We start from the raw sequence: 21,163 nt of genomic DNA, 5'->3' as shown, positions 1-21,163 counted from the left end.
TTTCAAGGTTAGGGAGCTGTGAACAATCACATGTGTTAATTGCAAGAGTATGGATAAACCTGTCAGGCAAGCTAGAATGCCAACAGAGGGGTTTGAATTGAAACACTCCTATCATGCCCAGGAGACTTATTAACTAAAACCCTAAGTTGATTTTTTCCAGAGAAAGGTGGTCGGGGATAGCCCCCTGTTAATGACAGAAGAGTTGGTGAAAGGCACAAAATAGTAAGACAGACAGATTCTGGTTTTGGGGTAGATGCTCGAGCAGATTCAGGGGGTCCCTTGAGTTCTGATCAGCCTTGCTCATCAGATTTCTTCCACATGACCTTGACATGGGTGGGATCTCCCGTGGTGGCTCCTGGCATATCAGGTTTATTAAAAAGGTGACAGTTCATTAAAAAGTAACAGATATCATGTTTGTAAAAAAAAAAAAAAAAGTAAATCCTCCCCAAATTCATCTGTAGAGTTGATGTAGTTTCATCTGAAATCCCAAGAACATGATGTTGTGTGCGTGTGTGAAAATTGACAATAGATTTAAAAATTTACATGGAAGCAGAGAGTAAGGAATCACAAAGAAATTTTAAAGAAGAATATACTGTGGAACTTGTCCTACTAGATATGAAGGGATTAAGGGACTAATTCTCAGGGATTAAAAGTGGAGAAGGAAATGGCAACCCACTCCAGTACTCTTGCCTGGAAAATCCCATGGACGGAGGAGCCTGGTAGGCTGCAGCCCATGGGGTCGTGAAGAGTTGGACACGACTGAGCGACTTCCCTTTCACTTTTCACTTTCATGCATTGGAGAAGGAAATGGCAACCCACCCCAGTGTTCTTGCCTGGAGAATCCCAGGGACGGGCGTGCCTGGTGGGCTGCCGTCTATGGGGTCACACAGAGTCGGACACGACTGAAGTGACTTAGTAGCAGCAGCAAGTGTGATAAGATCAGTAGAAAGCAAACCCACAAATTATGGAAATTTGATATATAGAGGACTCAGATCAACAGGATAGAGAATTATTCAGTAATACTGTTTCTGGGATGGGCTTCCTTGGTGGCTCAGCTGGTAAAGAATCCACCTGCAATGTGGGAGACCTGGGTTCGATCCCTGGGTTCAGAAGATCCCTTGGAGAAGGGAATGGCTACCCAGTCCAGTATTCTGGCCTGGAAGATTCCTTAGACTTGCAAAGAGTCGGACACACCTGAGCCACTTTCACTTCACTTGTTTCTGGGACAATTGACTTTATATATATGTATGTAAAAAAAGAATTGGATCCTACCTAAAATATATGCCAGACCCAAAAATCAGTTCAGGGTAACTTGCATCCTTGTGTTCAAGAAATCACTCTAAATTTTAAAGGAAAATACAAGAGAAAATCTATTTTACCTTAGCAGAATAATAATAGCATTTATATAGCATTTACTGTGTGTCAGGTAATTTTCTCAACATTTTATATATATTCATGTACATATAATTTTAATTCTCACGACAACTATAAGCAGTAAGTGCTAATATTATCCTTATTTCACAGATAAGGAAAGTGAGGCAGAGGGGAAGCTTGCCCAAGATCATACAGCTAGCAGGTATCTGATTCCAGAGTGTTTGCTCCTAAACAAGACACAAACAAGTTTATTCCTTTAAAGAAAACAGATGAATAGGACCACACTGATAGGAATATCTTTATCAGTTCAGTTCAGTTCAGTCGCTCGGTCGTGTCCGACTTTTTGCAACCCCATGAATCATAGCCCTCCAGGCCTCCCTGACCATCACCAACTCCTGGAGTTTACCCAAACTCATGTCCATCAAGTCGGTGATGCCATCCAGCCATCTCATCCTCTGTCGTCCCGTTCTCCTCCTGCCCCTTATCCCTCCCAGCATCAGAGTCTTTTCCAACAAGTCTTCGCGTGAGGTGGCCAAAGTATTGGAGTTTCAGCTTTAGCATCAGTCCTTCTAATGAACACCCAGGACTGATCTCTTTTAGGATGGACTGGTTGGATCTCCTTGCAGTCCAGCGGACTCTCAAGAGTCTTCTCCAACACCACAGTTCAAAAGCCATCAATTCTTCAGCACTCAGCAATATCTTTATCAAATAGCTATAAATTGAAAAGACAGCCACTAATTGAGAGAACAACTTGCTGTACATTTAATCTTAAAAAACGCAACAGAAGTTGTAAATAACTTCACGGTAGAAGAAATTATAAATGGTTAATATAAAAAGATGTTCTACCTCAAAAATAGAGGAAATGCCAGTTAAAACCAAAATAAAATCATTTCACGTCTTTCAGGTCATCATAAATTAACAAGTTATAGCTAGTTTTATTAGTATGTGAAGCTTCTGGGAGTACCAGCTGGTACCTTTTTGAAGAATAATTTGGCATTGTTCTAGGTTGGCCAATAGATTACTCTTATTAGTCAACAAATCCATTGAACCCTGAATCAAAGTCAATAAACTATGGCCCCTAGACTAAATCTGGCCTCCAGTCTGTTTTTGCAAAATTTTTATTGAAACACAGCCATGCTCATTTGTTAATACATTGTCTACAGCTGTTTTTGTGTTATAGTAGAGTAGTGGCAATGGGCCATAAGGCTCACAAAACCTACAATGTTTGCTCACTGACAGAAAATAGAAAACAATCTAGATGTCAGTTGTGAGGAAAATAGATAAAGAGTGGTAAGTCATACAATGGAGTGTTACAGAGCAGCAAAAATGAAAAACAGTAGGCACAACCATCAGCACGCATGCATCTTACAAATACGTTGAAGAGAGCGTGCAGGAGCTTCCTTGGTGGCTCAGTGGTAAAGAATCCACCTGCCATTGCAGGAGATACAGGTTTGATTTCTGATCTGGGAAGGTCACACATGCTGCAGAGCAGCTAAACCTGTGTGCCACAAGTATTTGAGCCTGTGCTGTAGAGCCCGGGAACCACAACTACTGAGCCCATGTGCTGCAGCTACTAAACCCCGTTATGCCCTAGAGCCCACGCTCTGCAGCAAGAGAAGCCACTACAGAGAGAAGCCCGAGCACCTCAACTAGAGAGTAGCCCCTACTCTCCACAACTAGAGGAAAGCCCACACAGCAACAAAGACCCAGTACAGCCCCAAATAAATTATTTTTCAGAAGAAGAAAGAAAACATGCAGTATGATTCTTTTCATGTAGAGTTCCAAAACATGCTCACATAAACTGTATGTTGTTTGGAGATTGATACAGATGTGGTGTGCTAAGACAAACAAGAAATGAGAAACACGAGACCCAAGATAGTTGTTACTGTGGGCAGGGGTTAAGGGATGTGATTGGAGACTGCTCACAGTAGTTTCAAAGGTTTGCGTAGTGTTTTTTAAGCCAGTGATTCATGTTTTTAATCTTTATACTGTATGTACTTTTGTTTGTAGTATAAGAATTCTGGAATTTTTAGTGCAGTTTTTTTTTTCCTTCTCACTTCCCTATCCCACACATTACCATCCACAGCTGTTTAACTTCTTTTCCTGGTGTTTACCTCCCTGTTTCTAAATAACTGCTTGTGCTGTTTATGGATTTAAGATTATTGAGTGAGTCTCCAGGATGTTATTGATTGCTTAGCACTCCCCCTTTTTTCCCCATTTATGTTAACATAGTTTAATTAGATGTTTTACTGTCTTTAATAGTTATTGTTTATATTGTTAAGACTTCTCATGGTTTATGACTCAGCCAAGTGGGACAATATTACTCTTGCCTTTTTTCTTGTAGACCACTTTCCTAGAGTTATTCATCGCTTTTGTTTCATTTTGTGTTGTGTTACTTCTCTGTTTTTCATTTGCTATTTTTTATCAAGGACTTTATTTCTGCCACATGCCTTTCAATATTTTTTTTTTTAAACCTATCAGTTCTGGTCCTTTCCCCTCTAAAGACCTTCCTTCTTGAGCTTTCTATCTTCTTGCTTCATTATGGACTATGTCTCTCCATAGCTGTCCTCATAAGACTTTCCCTGTCTGCCCCTTCTTTGTTGAACCTCATGTTTTTTTCTTTCTTGGTTTGTTCCTTCTTCTGGCATAGTACCTTCTCCAGCAGTTTCCTGAAAAAGAACACATGGGAGGAAATTTTGTTGCTAGTCTATTTGTTTGAAAATGTCTTTATTCAGCTTTCAAATTTATGATTTGGCTTCGGCATATGGCATTCTCAATTGGAAAATTATTTTCACTAAAAATTTCGAATACTGTCCTTCATTTGTCTTTCAGTTTTCTTTGAGATGTCTGATGCTGTTCTGTTACCCAGTCTTTTGTACATGACATGTCTTTATTTCTGAAAAGTTTTAGGGTTTTCTCTCTTTATCTCCTGTTTTCATTTCTTTGGTAATTTACTATACTATTCTATTCTCTCTCTCTGAAACTATTATTAGTTGGTTTTAGACTTCCTAAAAAGATCTGATGTTCTTATCCCTTCTTATTTTCTCTTTGACTTTTTTCTCACTTTCTGGGAGATTGACTCAACTTGATCTTTTAGCCCTTCTATTGATTTTTAATGTACATTTGATTTTCTAGAAAGAGATAACTGATAGAGGAATAAAGAAGATGTGGTACATATATACAATGGAATATTACTCAGCCATTAAAAAGAATGAACTAATGCCATTTGCAACATCATTGGACGGACCTAGAGAGTGTCATACTAAGTAACGGGAATGCGCATATGAACATCCCAGTTATATATTTGCAGCCAGTCTCCTTGTTCAGTTTTCCTTGTGGCCCTCCCCCACCACTTCATGGCTTCATGTGTTCAGCTTCAGTGTAAGTCAGCTGACCCCTCGTTGGTATTCCTGACCGTGGTCATTGTAGGTCAGTGATTATCAACTGGGGTCAGTTCTGCCTCCTAAGAAATATTTGGCAGTACCTGGAGAATTTTGTCTGTCACAATTAAGGGGGAAAAGTGCTTCTTGAATCTAGTTAGCAGAGGGCAGAGAGAACTGCTAAACAACCTACAATACACAGGACAGCCCCCACAACAGAGAATTATTTAGTGTCAACATCATTAGTTCCTAAGTTCAGAAACTGCTTTAGATTGTATTTTTTTTCCACTCTGAACCACTATTCTGTTTTTTGTCTTTCACAATTTTTTTTTTTTTCCTTCAGACTTTAAACTTTTTCCTTTGTATTCGGGTGTACCTGATTAACAGTGTTGTAGTCGTTTCAGGTGAGCAGGGAAAGGACTCAGTCATATATACACACGTATCCATTCTCTCCCAAATCCCCCTCCCGCCCAGGCTGGCACATAACATTGAGGAGAGTTCCATGTCTATACAGTAGGTCCTTGTTGGTTATCCATTTTGAATATAGCAATATGTACATGACCTTCCCAAATTCCCTAACTATCCCTTCACCCTGGCAACCATAAGTTTGTTTTCTAAGTCTGCGAGCCTCTTTCTGTTTTGTAAGTAAATTCATTTGTATCATTTCTTTTTAGATTCCACATATAAGGGATGTCATACAATATTTCTCCTTCTCTGTCTGACTTACTTAGTATGACACTCTCTAGGTCCATCCATGTTGTTGCAAATGGCATTAGTTCATTCTTTTTAATGGCTGAGTAATATTCCATTGTATATATGTCCCACATCTTTATTCCTCTATCAGTGGGAATGTAGGTTGCTTCCCTGTCTAGGCTACTGTAAACAGTGCTGCAGTGAATATTCCTACAAGTTATTGCAGTCACCGGTTCCCCCTTGTTTTCTTTCTTATTCTCTTTGTCCTTAAGAGTATCTTATTTAACCTTGTTTACTGTCATTTTAGCACTGTTTCTAGAGGAAGAGGAGATAAAAATGTGTGCGGTCAGTCTGCCATCTTAACTGGCAGACTTAAATTTATCACTAGTATTTCTTGGTTTTGAGTTTTATAGATAGAATTTGTTTTTGTATATAAAATGAAATAGAAATCTAGGATTTGTTTTTATATAGAAAATGAAATAGAAATCTAGCTTATTTTTTGTCTCCAATGAGTGGCTGTCCCAACTCTAGTTTTTAAAGAGTTTATTCTTTTCCCACTTTCTTAAAATGCTACCTTTTTAAAATTTACATCAGGGATATGTTTACCTTGTCCACATGTGAAATTCATACTGTTTTAATTATAGTAGCTTTTAAATTTATTTTGATATCTCATAAAACAAGTCTAGCTGCATTCTTTTTCCCCCCAGTTTTTACTGTTTTTTTCTTAACTTTCTTTTCCCCTAGATAAATTTAAGAATGAAATCTAAGTCACTTATCTAGTTTAAAAAGATTTTGTTAGGATTCTTACTGAAATTTCATGGAATTTACAATTATTTTAGGAAACTTTAATCCATTTCCAATACTGTGTTCCCTTTCTGAAAGATGGTGTGTCTACATCGTCAGGTTGTGTTTTGTGTTCTTGAGGAAAATGTTCACTTTCTTTATATAAGTCTTGTCCATTTTGTGTTGAGTTATAGTATTTTCTGTCCTGACTTTTCTTCAATTCAGTCCTATCTACTTTTTTTAGAAATTTTTTTATGCTGGTGTTTTCCCTTCCTGTTTCATTGCTGTTATGGACATATTCTTTTCTTCTTTTCTTGCCTTTCCTTTTATCTTTGATTTCAGTGATATTGAAGAGGAGAGATAAATTTGTTTACCTGCTCTTACATCTAGAACCTAAAGTATAAATACATTAAAACATGACTTTTAATGTATTTTTAAATAAATCCAATTTATTTCCTTAGTTTTCATCCAGAAATATTATTAAAGAGTGCTTAAGGAAAAGAAACTGAGACATATCCCTATTAATTTTTAAAATTATAGCTTGAAAACGAAAAATGTGAATTAAAGTCTAAAATATTTATAATGAAAGAAACAATGGAGTCTTTAGAGAAAAAAGCAAAATTCCAAGCTCAAAAACTTAGCCATGTGGCTGGTGACTCATCTCATCAGAAAACAGAGATGAACTCCCTTAGGTAAGTTTACTGAAGTTTTATTTCACTTCTGAGAATTAGCTTGTGACTATTTATGGTTTGTAACAGAGGTGTTTTGGGCTAAGTCTTTGAAAAGCAGTAATTCTCAAAGCTGCCCTTATGACAGAATGACCGGGGGAGCCTTTGTAAAGTATGGATTGAGGGACTGATCTCGGGAGGTTTTTATTTACTGTATGAATCTGGGTAGGTTTTGAGTACCTGTACTTTTAAAGACTCATAGATTGATATGGTTGCAGGCAAATTTTTGTATCTGCCTCCTTCAAACATCTCCCTAACAGATACAGACATACTTTGTCTTATTGTGCTTCAATTTATTGCTCTTTACCGATGTTGTGTTTTTTACAAATTGAAGGTTTTTGGCAGTCCTGCGTCAAGCCAGTTTATTGGTGACATATTTCCAACAGCATTTGGTCACTTTGTGTTTCTGTGTCACATTTTGGTAATTCTTTCAATATTTCAAACTCATTATATTTGTTATGATGATCTGTCTTCAGTGAGCTTTGACTATTACAGCAATTCACTGAAGGCCCAGACCATGGTTAGTATTTTTTAGAAATAAAGTTTTTTTTAATTAAGGTATGTGCATTGTTTTTTCAGATGTAATGCACACTTAACAGACTACAGTATAATCTAAACACAGCTTCTTAAAAAATTTACTTATTTTTTAATGGCTTTGAATTTTAATTTTATTTCCTACTGAAGTATAGTTGATTTACAATGTTATGTTCCTGGTATACAGCAAAGTGATTCAGTGTACAGTAAAGTGATTTAGTATATATATATATATTTATATATACACATATATATTTCATATTCCTTTCTTTTATGGTTTATTATAAGATATTGAATATAGTTCTCTGTGCTATAGGACCTTGCTGTTTATCTATTTTTTACATACTAATTTGTAGGGCCTTGTTGTTTATCTATTTTAAATATACTAGTTTTTATCTGCTAATCCCAAACTCCTAATTTATCCCTCCCCCTTTTCCTTTGGTAGCTATAGTTTTGTTTTCTATGTTTGTGAGTCTTAAACATAACTTTTATATGCCCTGAGAAACCAAAAATCCACATGACTCACTTTATTGCCATATTCTCTTTACTGGGGTAGTCTGGAGCCAAATCTACAATATCTCCAAGATATGCCTGTATTTCATATTATTGTGTTGGCCAAAAAGTTCCTTGGGGTTTTTCTGTGGTATCTTACGAAAACCCTAACCGTTTTGGTCAACCCAGTATTTGTACTCCATAGTGTGGAATTGCTAAAATTTTTGCTACCTGTGTCATTGTCATTGTTATTCTCATTCTTCTTTCAAAGAAATCTAAAATCAGAATATTTATACAGAGTCTAAAAGGTGATGTGTCTTAAAAAATGGTAAGGAGGTCAGTATGGCCCAGTTAGACTGTATCTACACGTTGGACTCAGGTTATAAAGAACATAGTATGATAACTAAGAGTAAATGGATTTTACCATATAAACATGGAGAATAAACAGAAATTTTTAACCAAGGGAGTGACATGAGTAACATGCCTGTTAGGAAGTGAACTATGGCAAAAATAGGGAAGGTGGATTTGGAGACTTAAGAGACTGATGGAGAACAGTGGAGACAATGTACCAGGAGTCAAACAGTGGCAATGAGCTTGGAGAACAGTGGCCAGATTTAGGAAACACTTGTTACACAAAATCAGAACAAACAATGTAGTAAGACCAAGAACTTGCTGTGTTTGTTTAATTAAGGAATACTATTTAGGAAGAACTAAGGTGGAAACTTCTTTCTCCCCCTCTTGTTTCCTTGCAAGGCATTATGTACATCCTAAGATGGAAAGCAGCCTAAATGGAATGGCCTGTCTTATTCTGGTACATGTCTGTATTCAGAAGTTATTGTTGTTCAGTTGTGTCCAACTCTTTGCAGCCCCATGAACTGCATCACAGCAGTCTTCCCCGTCCTTCACTATCTCCCAGAGTTTACTCAAACTCAGTGTCCATTGATTGGGTGATGCTATCCAACCATCTCATTCTCTGTCGCCCCCTTCTCCTCCTGCCCTCAATCTTTCCCAGCATCAGGGTCTTTTCCAGTGAGTCAGCTCTTTGCATCAGGTGGCCAAAATATTGGCACTTCAGCTTCAACATCAGTCATTCTAATGAATATTCAGGGTTGTTTTCCTTTAGAATTGACAGGTTGGATCTCCTTGCTGTCCAAAGGACTCTCAAGAGTCTTCTCCAACCGTTCAAAAGCATCAATTCCTGGGTGCTCAGCCCTCTTTATGGTCCCGCTCTCACATCTGTACATGACTACTGGGAAAACCATAGCTTTGACTCTACAGGCCTTTGTCAGCAAAGTGAAGTCTCTGCTTTTTAATACACTGTCTAGGTTTTTCATAGCTTTTCTTCCAGGGATCAAGTGTCTTTTAATTTCATGGCTGCAGTCACCATCTGCAGTGATTTTTGGAGCCCAAGAAAAGAAAGTCTCTCACTGTTTTCATTGTTGCCTCATCTATTTGCCATGAAGTGATGGGACTGAATGCCATGATCTTCTTTTTTTTTTTTTTTAATTTTATTTTTAAACTTTACAATATTGTATTGGTTTTGCCAAATATCAAAATGAATCCGCCACAGGTATACACGTGCTCCCCATCCTGAACCCTCCTCCCTCCTCCCTCCCCATACCATCCCTCTGGGTCGTCCCAGTGCACCAGCCCCAAGCATCCAGTATCGTGCATCGAACTCGTACCATATATGATATTATACGTATTTCAATGCCATTCTCCCAAATCATCCCACCCTCTCCCTCTCCCACAGAGTCCAAAAGACTGTTCTATACATCAGTGTCTCTTCTGCTGTCTCATATACAGGGTTATTGTTCCTATCTTTCTAAATTCCATATATATGCGTTAGTATACTGTATTGGTGTTTTTCTTTCTGGCTTACTTCACTCTGTATAATAGGCTCCAGTTTCATCCACCTCATTAGAACTGATTCAAATGTATTCTTTTTAATGGCTGAGTAATACTCCATTGTGTATATGTACCACAGCTTTCTTATCCATTCATCTGCTGATGGGCATCTAGGTTGCTTCCATGTCCTGGCTATTATAAACAGTGCTGCGATGAACGTTGGGGTACACGTGTCTCTTTACATTCTGGTTTCCTCACTGTGTATGCCCAGCAGTGGGATTGCTGGACATGATCTTCTTTTTTGAATGTCGAGTTTTAAGCCAACTTTTTCACTCTGCTCTTTCACCTTTGTCAAGAGTCTCTTTAGTTCCTCTTCACTTTCTTCCATTAGGATGGTATCATCTGCATAGCTGAGGTTGTTGATATTTCTCCTGGCAATCTTGATTCCAGCTTGTGAGTCATCTAGCCCAGCATTTCACATGATGTACTCTTTCTTTAAGTTAAATAAGTAGGGTGACAATATACAGCCTTGACGTACTCCTTTCCCAATTTTGAACCAGCCTCTTGTTCCATGTCCGGTTGTAACTGTTGGCTTCTTGACCTGCCTACAGATTTCTCAGAAGACAGGTAAGATGGTCTGGTATTCGGAATATTCAGAATAGGAAGCAAAATTAAAAGCTCACTGGTCAGGATGGTCAGAATCTTGAAGTATGAGGCCATTCTATAAAAACAGGACTTTGCCTTGACTACTGGAAATAAGTTTTAAGAGAAAGAGAGTTGATGATAGAAAACTGAGAAAAGCTTTAAAACTACAAGGAAGCCTCTAGAAAAATTACATACAATTAATTTTATTTTTATACTATATTATTTTTTAGGAAGGTGGAATATTTTGAAGAGAAGACTAATATATATAATATAATGCCATTGATTAAACTGAAAGAGCTTTAAAATAAGAAATTAAAGAAGCTTTTAAAATAAGCAAACTATTTTTTAAGATCTTTCATTTTTTTTAAAAGTTATTTCCACCAGAAATAAAGAATCCCATTTGTTATTGTCCACTGACTCTTTAGGCTAGTAAATGAGCAACTACAGCGGTCACTTGAGGATTATCAGCACCGACTTAACATGAAAAGAAGTGAACTTGAATCAGCCCAAGCACAAGTTAAAATACTGGAGGAAAAAATAGGTAAGTGTTCTTAAATTTTGTTTTTGCTGATCCTAATTTACTTTGTCTAAGAAACCTTTCTTTTCATTTATAGGTAAACTACACCTCAGGATGACTTCACAGAATGAAGAGGCTCATGTAATGAAAAAGACCATTGGTGTTATTGATAAAGAAAAAGACATCCTTCAGGAGACTGTGGATGAGAAGACAGAAAAGATTGCAAACTTGCATGAAAACCTAGCTAGTAAAGTATGGGACTATTAAGTAGTATTATCTGCTATCTGAACAGAAAATCTTATTCTGTTTCATATATGCAGTTTTTTTTAATTGAAGGATAATTGCTTTACAAGATATACAGTTCTTATTTCATAAGAACCATGTGTGAGTTCCCAAGACCCAGAGCCATCTCTTCTGATATGTTTAAATTTCATTTTATCCCAATAATTTGAATTTTTAAAAGTTCTATTTCTAGAATACAATTTTATCATATATGATTACAGCAAACTCAAGGAACAATTCAGATTCTTAGAGTGGGTAGAAATACGCCAATATGTGAAATATATTTGGTACATGGAAATATCTTTACTTAGAGCCTTCTTTTATAACATGTTATGTGATTGAATTTAAACTATATAAATGTGATAAATTTTAGAATTCAACTGGAGATACTTCTACATGAATGGTTTAGAATCTGAAATATTTTTATAATTTCTGTAGGAAAAAACTATTACTCAGATGAAGATAACAGTCTCAGAGTATGAATCTTCTCTGAAGTAAGTAACTGATGGAATGGCATCCAGCTTTTTAAGAAATTTTCAGTGAATGCAGCATTATCTGTTTGGATAGCAGTCTGGCAATAGGAAAATTTCTTTTTTCACTTTTCCTATTTTTGTCAGTGGAAGTTATCGTTTTCTCAATCTCCTGCATAGACATTGTTATCCTCTAACTTTCTCCCTTCCTCTGTCATCGGCATCTAAACAATTATGTCTTATTAATTTCTCCATTACACACCTACTTACTCCTTATTTCTACGGCAGTTATCCTGTGCAGGCCCTAATCATCAAAACTTAGATTACCTCAGCAGCTAGTACTGAATTTATTCCACATCTAAACCTTTTTAAGTATGGTTGCAAGATTTTACATTTTGTGTCTGGTCTCTCTACTTCAAGAAAAAAAGCACTAATTGTATTTCTTTTATATACCCTTACATATTATATGGGCCTCCCTGGTGGCTCAGCAGTAAAGAATCTGCCTGCAATGCAGGAGACACAGGTTCAATCCATGGGTTGGGAAAGTGCCTTAGAGAAATAAATGGCATCCCACTCCAATATTCTTGCCTGGAGAATCCCATGGACAGAGAAGCCTGGCAGGCTATAGTCCATAAGGTCACAAAAAGTCAGACATGACTCAGCAACATATTATATAATAGTAGGGACTTAAAACATTTAAATAAATATTTACCAATTGAATCATTTATGTTCTAACACTTGAAAATCTTCTGTTTTTACTTTAATTTTATAATAATAAATGTATTTTAAGACTTTATTTTCACATAATGATTGGTAGAGATCTAAAATGTCTTCTTCACCTAATTAATCAGTGTCTTAATTCAGTAGTTGTCATTTCTTTTTCTGTTTTATTGAAGTATAGTTGATTTACAGTGTTGTGTTAATTTCTGCTCTACAGGAAAGTAATTCAGTTATATGTATATATTCTTTATCATATTCTTTTCCATTATGGTTTACTATAGGATAATGAATGTAGTTCCCTGTGTTACACAGTAGGATCTTGTTGTTTATCCATTCTCTATACATTCATTTGCAACTGTTAATCCCAAACTCCCAGTCCTTCCCTTCCCTACCTCCTCCCACTTAGCAACTACAAGTCTGTTCTCCATGTCTGTGAGTCTGTTTCTTTCATAAATATGTTCATTTGTGTCATACTTTAGATTCCACATGGAGGTGATATCAATTTGTCCTTTTCTTTCTGAATTATTTCACTTCGCATCTCATAATCTCCAGGTCCAGCTGTACTTCTTTGGAGAAATGTCTATTTAGGTTTTCTGCCCATTTTTCAATTGGATTGCTTGATTTTTGTTGTTGTTATTGAGTTGTATGAGCTGTTTGTAGATTTTGGAAATTATGCGCTTATCAGTTGTATCATTTGCAAATATTTTATCCCAATCCATAGGTTGCATAGTTGTAATTTCTTGCATTCTTAGTATATTTAATTCAGAGTAAAATAGTTTCCTTTTAAATAAACTAAATTTTCCAAAAAGCTTTCTTTATTATTGCTACCCCACTCATGTAACAGCCACCTAAAGGAAACATTGATTAATCGGGACCGTGAGATAAGCAGCCTCCGGCGCCAGCTTGATGCGGCTCACAAAGAACTTGATGAAGTAGGAAGATCTAAAGAAATGTCTTTTAAGGAAAACAGAAGATTACAGGATGATCTGGCTACAATGGCAAGAGAAAACCAGGTATGAGCACAGTACATAAACTTTGATAGTTTCATAATATGCAGTTTTACAATATATTCAATGTTTGCTAAATTTTAAAGCTCTAAATATTATGTCCTCTAAATTTTAATTATATAAATATGAGCAACAAAAGAAATAACTCTTTAAGGAGAATATTGTTTATAAAGGTATTTTAAAATGTGGCTTAGAATACTTCTGTATATTATAGCAGTAATAAACCATCAGACACCATTGTAGGCTTTGTTGCAAGGAATCCTGAAGCTGGGAGCGTGGTGTTCTCTGTGGCAGAAATCTTTGTCAGTCTACTGCATGAGGACCCCAGTATCACTCCCAAGGCAAAGTTGCTGTGTTTTAAAGACCCATGGTAGATTTTAATTATTTGTACTTACTTCCAGTGGCTTAGCGATTACCTACCTACAAGCTAATTAATGAATATTTTAGAATGGCAAATACTGAAAGGTATTGGCTTTGTTTGTACTAGGTTTTTAAAGGATCATACCAAGAAAACCAGTGATTTTCTTATTTTAAATATTTTACATTTTTTGAATTACTCATTATAGAGCACATTGCTGATATATAAATTTTTAAAAATATTAATTCCTGAGCCCTTAGTTTAAGTACCAGATATGTGGTCAGTTATATTGTGGGAGATATATGGTAATAATTGGTTAAAAAGTCAAGATCAGTCAAAAAAACATGTGAAAATAATACTTAGGAACAGTTTTCCTTTTTTCCTACTCTCTCTTAGTCCCCAAATTCAGAAAGAGCTGTTTGAACATAAGTAGAACTCATTAGGTGCTACATTCATTTTATATTGTCTTCAATTTTCTGATTTATAGCAAATTTCATTGGAATTAGAAGCAGCAGTGCAAGAAAAAGAAGAAATGAAGAGTAGAGTTCATAATTACATAACTGAAGTGTCACGATGGGAGAGCTTAATGGCTGCTAAGGTGAAAAAAGCATTGGTTAGGTTGAATTTAAGACTGATTTTGTTTTAACTTTTTCATGTTTCTTTATTCTGCCTCCTCTATTAGATATTAATATATGAAAGTGGAGATCTTGCCTGTTGTCCTTGTATATTTTCTTACATGTCTTATTTAGTATAGTATCTGCACAGATGGCTTATGCTTCCTAAATTAAAGCAAAATCCCAATGTGTTGTATGTTTATGACATAGGTTTTCAGTGAGTGACCATTACTAATTTAGAAACAATTTAACTGTGATTAAACCAGGAAAAAGAAAATCAAGATTTGTTAGATAGATTTCAGATGCTTCATAACCGTGCTGAAGACTGGGAAGTCAAAGCCCATCAAGCTGAGGGAGAAAGCAGCTCAGTTCGACTGGAACTTCTTTCTATAGACACAGAGAGGAGACACCTTCGAGAGAGAGTGGAGCTGTTAGAAAAAGAAATTCAGGAGGTAATATATATATATATATAATATTTTTCTTGTACAGACATAATTTAATAAAACAAAACATTCAAAGGCACTTTATCAAAATGATGTTTAAACATTGGTAAAATCAAATTGAATGGTAATATTTCATCATTAATTCTGATAATTTGCTTAGGAGAGCTCCATTACTTTTCTATTGTAGTAAAATACACATAACATCAAATTTAGCATTTTAAGTGTACCACCGTCCTTCTTCAGAACATTTTCATCTTCTCCACCTAAACTCTGTACCCATTGAATACTCACTCCCCCCAGCCGCTGACAACCACTGTTCTACTTTCCTTTGAATTTGGCTATTTCATTTAGCCCTAAGGTTCACTTAAATTTTAAGGTTCACCCATGTTGTGGCATGTGTCAGAATTTCATTTCTTTTTAAGGCTGAATAATATCCCATTTTTTGTATATACCACATTTTGTTTATCCATTTATTTGTCAATGAACATTTGGTTTATTTCCATCTTTGGCTATTGAGAATAATGCTGCTATGAACACGGGCATACAATATCTATTCAGGTCTTTGGTTCCTGTTCTTTAAGATATACCTAGACGTTGAACTACTAGATCATAGTATGATTTTGTGTTTAATTTTTTTGTGTAACTGCCACACAGTTTTTCACAGGGTCTGCACCATTTTACATTTCTACCTGCAATGTTAGGGTTCTAGTTTGTCCACATCTTTACCAATGCTTGTTTTCTCTGTTTGTGTGTGTGTGGTTTGTTTGTTTTTAATAATAGCCTTCCCAATGGGAGTGAAGAAGTATTTCATTTTGGTTTTGACTTGTATTTTCTTAATGATTAGTGATGTTGAGCATATTTTTTGTGCTAATTGGCCATTTGTATATTTTTTTTAAGAAATGTCTATTTAAATCCTTTGCCTATTTGTTTAAATCAAGCTGTTTTTGTTGTTGAGTTTTAGGAGTTGTTTTTATATTCTAAGTATTTGTCCTATATTAGATATGTGACTTGTGAATATTTTCTCCCATCTAGTGTCTTACCTTGTCACTCAGTCTTATCCTTAATGCAGAGAAGTTTTAAATTTTGATGAAGTCCAATTTATTTGTTTCTTTTTGCCTGTATTTTTGGTGTCATATCTAAGAAATCATTGCTAAATCCAACATCACAAAGCTTTTTCCTTTTTTTTTCCTGTGAGTTTTCTAGTTTCAGCTCTTATGTTGAGGTCTTTGGTCCATTTTGAGTTAATTTTTATATATGAAATAAGATAAGGCTCCAATTTCATTCTTTTGCATGTGGATTTAAACAAACTTTTCCCATAGAGTCTAATAAAAATCTCTTAATAAAATTTTGAGTTGAGTTAAAATATAGGAATCCTTAGTAAGTTAGATTGATGTAGAACTGTTGGTTATTGGTTCTCCTTTCATTTTGTTGGTGGAGTATTTTAGCTGGTCTTCATTTTTCAGAAGAAAGCATTGATTACTCATAGTGTGTAGAATTATGCACCGCCTCCCACAAACACCAAATATATTTAGTTCCTAGCTCTGAGAACCTGTGAACGTGACTGTGCAGATATAATCAAGTTAAAATGAGGTCCTGCTGGGTAGGGTGGACCCTAATCTGGTAACTGGTGTTCTTATAAAATAACAGCGATTCAGATACAGAAGGCCCAGTGGAGAATGCCACATGAAGACAGAGGCAGAGATTGAAATGAAGTGTCTACCAATGCAAGGAACCCCACAGATTGCCAGCAGTCACTGAAGCTGGAGAGAGGCATGGAACAGAGTCTCCCACAGAACCTCTAGAAGGAACCGATCCTGCTGACAACCTAGATTTCAGACATGAGGCCCCAGAACTGGGAGGGAATGCGTTTCTGTGTTTTAAGCTAGCTAGTTTGTGGTAATTTGTTATGGCAGCATTGGGAAACAAATACAGACGTTGGTACCAGGAAGTGGGATGCTGCTGTAACAAACCTAAAAAGGGTCTTTGGAATTGGGTAACGGATACATTCTGGAAGGGTTTTGAGAGCCTGATAGAAAAGCCTTGATTACCTTGAAGAGACTGTTGGTAGAAAGGTAGACATTAAAAGTGAGGCCTCAGAAAGAACAGGAAAGCTATAGAGATAACTTCTGTTATTTACAAAATACGTAAATCATTATGAATGGAAGTTGTCCAGAAATAAGAATGTTTCTTCCACTGCGGTCTCAGATGCACTGGAGGAACATGTTTTTGGATGCTGGAGGAAAGGTGATTCTTAGAAAATGGCAGAGGACTTGGCTGAAGTATGGTCTGCTCTTAGGAAAGTAGAACTTAAAAGTGATGAACTTGGATATTTAGTTGAGGAAATTTCCAAGTGAAGTGTGAAAGGTGCAGCCTGATTTTTCCTGCTGTTTGTAATAAGATGTGAAGGAAAGAGACAAATTGAGGAAGGAATTGCTTATCAAGAGAGGAACCAGGACTCAAGGATTTGGAAAAGTTCTAGCCTGTACAGATAGGGTGTTCTGGAGGCAGGAAAGAGACTGTGGCTAGACAACCTCTTGGTGAAGCAATTAGGTGAGTAACCCATAGATCCAGGCAGTCACCTCAGCAGAAACACTGCCAGCTTGGGCTGAAAGGGACAGAAATAGGATGATTGAAAGGAAGGCTGAACTCCTTGGATCTTACAAGCAGAAAACAGGTCAGTAGAGTTCCAGAGAATAGCAAGGAGAAAGAAGAAAGCCTTCCTCAGTAATCAGTGCAAAGAAATGGACAAAAACAATAGAATGGGAAAGACTAGAGATCTCTTCAAGAAAATTAGAGATACCAAGGGAACATTTCATGCAAAGATGGGCTCAATAAAGAGCAAATGGTATGGACCTAACAGAAGCAGAAGATATTAAGAAGAGGTGGCAAGAACACACAGAAGAACTACACAAAAAAGATCTTCACAACCCAGATAATGACATCGTGTGATCACTCACCTAGAGCCAGACATCCCGGAATGTGAAGTCAAGTGGGCCTTAGGAAGCATCACTACGAACAAAGCTACTGAAGATGATGGAATTCCAGTTGAGCTATTTCAAATCCTGAAAGATGATGCTATGACAGTGCTGCACTCAATATGTCAGCAAATATGGAAAACTCAGCAATGGCCACAGGACTGGAGAAGGTCAGTTTTCATTCCAATCCCAAAGAAAGGCAATGCCAAAGAATGCTCAAACTACTGCACAATTGCACTCATCTCATATGCTCCAAGCCAGGCTTCAGCAGTATGTGAACCATGAACTTCCAGATGTTCAAGCTGGTTTTAGAAAAGGCAGAGGAACCAGAGATCAAATTGCCAACATCCGGTGGATCATGGAAAAAGCAAGAGAGTTCCAGAAAAACATCTATTTCTGTTTTTTTGACTATGCCAAAGCCTTTGACTGTGTGGATCACAATAAACTATGGAAAATTTTGAAAGAGATGGGAATACCAGACCACCTGACCTGAGAAATCTGTATGCTGGTCAAGAAGCAACAGTTAGAACTGGACATGGAACAGCAGACTGGTTCCAAGTAGGAAAAGGAGTACGTCAAGGCTGTATATTGTCACCGTGCTTATTTAACTGATATGCAGAGTACATCATGAGAAACGCTGGGCTGGATGAAGCACAAGCTCGCATCAAGATTGCTGGGAGGAATACCAGTAACCTCAGATACACAGATGATACCACCCTTATGGCAGAAGTGTAGAAGAACTAAGAGCCTCTTGATGAAAGTGAAAGAGGAAAGTGAAAAATTTGGCTTAAAACTCAACATTTAGAAAACTTAAGATCATGGCATCTGGTCCCATCACTTCATGGCAAGTAGATGTGGAAACAGTGGCAGGCTATTTTTTGGGGCCCCAAAATCACTGCAGTTGGTGACTGCAGCCATGAAATTAAAAGATGCTTACTCCTTGGAAGGAAAGTTATGACCAACCTAGACAGCATATTAAAAAGCAGAGAGATTACTTTGCCAACAAAGGTCCATCTAGTCAAGGGTATGGTTTTTCCAGTAGTCATGTATGGATGTGATAGTTGGACTCTAATGAAACCTGAGTGCCGAAGAATTGATGCTTTTGAACTGTGGTGTTGGAGAAGACTCTTGAGAGTCCCTTGGGCTGCAGGGAGGTCCAACCAGTCCATCCTAAAGGAGATCATTCCTTGGGTGTTAAGACTGATGTTGAAGCTGAAGCTCCAGTACTTTGGCCACCTGATGCGAAGAGCTGACTCATTGGAAAAGACCCTGATGCTGGGAAAGATTGAAAGCAGGAGGAGAAGGGGATGACAGAGGATGAGATGGTTGGATGGCATCACCGACTCAATGGACGTCAGTTTTGGGTAAACTCTGGGAGTTGATGATGGACATGGAGGCCTGGCATGCTGCAGTCCATGGGGTCGCAAAGAGTCGGACACGACTGAGCAACTGAACTAAACTAAGAGTTAAAAACCTCTGATCTTCCGGAAAAGGGAAGAATAACTCTGAGAGTGACTGGGAGACCAGCAGGGCTGCTCAAAAGCTGGCGGGGCTGTTGCATTACCACAGGCCCAGACGGCATAGGCCCAGGGGACTGGACTCTTTCCTCCTTGACTCCGTAAGGCAGCACCATTGCCACTGTGGCCAAGAGGTGTGGCTGCCGTCGCAGGCCCAAAGGACAGAGCATCAAGATAGAGATCATTAATTTTAGACCCTTGAAATCTAATGAAATTTGCCCTGCTTGAGTGTCACCTTACTCTAGACCTACTTACTCCTTCAATTCCTTCCTTTTTCTCCCTTTCATAATAAGACTATTTTATTTCTTCTCCACCATTGTATTTTAGAGGGAGGTAGTTTGTTTTCTAGCATCACAGATCATGGAGGGAGAGGAATTTTGCCCCAGGATGGACCATTCCCAGAATCTTACCGTTCTGGTTTAGGTCAGATTTTGGACTTAAGAGTTGATACTAGAAATATTGGGATAGAATGAATGTATTTTGCACATGGGAAGGACTTGTGAATTTGGGGGAGCCAGAGAGTTGCTAGAATTATGCCCCCCCCCCCCACCAAATATATTAAAATCCTAACCACCAGTACCTGTGAATTTGACCTTTTTGGAAATAGCACCTTTGCAGATGTAGTCAATTTGAGATGAGGCCATACTGGACTAGGTCAGGCCATAACCCAATGACTGGTATCCTTATGAGACAAGAGAAGTCTGGACACAGAATACACGAGGGAGAGTGCCAATTGAAGATGAAGGCAGAGATCGGAGTGCTGTGTCTGCAAGGCAAGGAACACTGAGGATTGGCAGCAGTCATAGGAGTTTGGAGAGAGGTTTGGAACAGATTGTTGCTCAGAACCTCCAGAGGAAGCCAATTCTGCCGACATCTGAATCAGACTTGTACCCTCCAAAATTGTGTGGCAATAAATTTCTGTTGTTTTAAGCCCTCCAGTAATTTTGTAGCAGTCCTAGGCCTCTAATACACTATTTCTATGTTTTTCTGTTATGAGTATGTAACTAAAGGAATGTTTCACAACCTCCTAATTCTCAGAAGTTGTTCTTTAGCTCTTCTGTTCTTTGTCATTGTTCATGTCTTATGTGGTACATGAAATTGCCTTATGTATATTTGGGGAAATTTTGACTACATTAATATTTGGAAAATCCAAATATTTTTCTGCAACTGTTGAAATGTATTAAAACTTCACATCACTGCATTAGATTTTTAATGTTGGTGATTTCAGTAAATACTGTGTAATAATTTAATTTTCAAATGTGGAATTCTTCCTAAACTCTAGAAGTAGAGCTTTATATTTATTTTTATTTATTACTCATTTATTTTAATAATTTCTAATTTATTTATTACTCCATTTTAAATATGGATCATTCTAGGAAAAAGGGTCTTATAAGTATTTCAAATTTTGCTCATTATTTCAGTTATTAAACTCATAAAATTGTATACTATTATTAGCTTAAATTTAATTATGACTTTCGGTATGTAATTTTAAAGCAAACTCCAGTTTTGAAATTCAAAATTTAACTCAAGGCAGTTGAGGAGTGGTAAGTATATATGTTTTTGATGTGTTCAGTTCAGTCACTCAGTCGTATCCGACTCTTTGTGACCCCATAGACTGCAGCACGTCAGGCCTCCCTGTCTATCACCAACTCCCAGCCTACTCAAACTCATGTCCGTTGAGTTGGTGATGCATTCCAACCATTTCATCCTCTGTCGTCCCCTTCTCCTCCCTCCTCCAATCTTTCCCAGCATCAGGGGCTTTTCAAATGAGTCAGTTTTTCAC

The 21,163-nt window shown here is 37.2% G+C and overlaps 1 protein-coding gene across 16 annotated transcripts in view; it reads left to right on the top strand.

Moving 5' to 3' along the window:
- Positions 1 to 21,163, top strand: part of CEP135 (centrosomal protein 135) — a 75,516-nt gene that overhangs the window by 42,678 nt on the left and 11,675 nt on the right. For 15 of the 16 annotated variants that reach the window (XR_015165393.1, XM_086405670.1, XM_086405677.1 and 12 more), the window contains 7 exons: positions 6,771 to 6,922; positions 10,903 to 11,018; positions 11,092 to 11,246; positions 11,715 to 11,770; positions 13,311 to 13,479; positions 14,319 to 14,429; positions 14,712 to 14,897. Coding sequence is in view for 14 of the 16 variants with exons in the window: in XM_086405670.1 (XP_086261796.1) it covers positions 6,771 to 6,922; positions 10,903 to 11,018; positions 11,092 to 11,246; positions 11,715 to 11,770; positions 13,311 to 13,479; positions 14,319 to 14,429; positions 14,712 to 14,897 (945 nt within the window). In the remaining 2 variants the exon portion in view is untranslated. The remainder of the gene's footprint in view (positions 1 to 6,770; positions 6,923 to 10,902; positions 11,019 to 11,091; positions 11,247 to 11,714; positions 11,771 to 13,310; positions 13,480 to 14,318; positions 14,430 to 14,711; positions 14,898 to 21,163) is intronic. The other variant, XR_015165394.1, reaches the window with a different exon arrangement.

This window comes from Bos grunniens, chromosome 6, assembly GCF_055505025.1.
Source record: "Bos grunniens cultivar Pamir isolate PY7600 chromosome 6, Bosgru_T2T1.0, whole genome shotgun sequence".
Lineage (NCBI taxonomy): Eukaryota > Metazoa > Chordata > Mammalia > Artiodactyla > Bovidae > Bos > Bos grunniens.
Note: the sequence above shows the minus strand (reverse complement) of the source record. Positions and strands in the feature narration are given on the sequence as shown.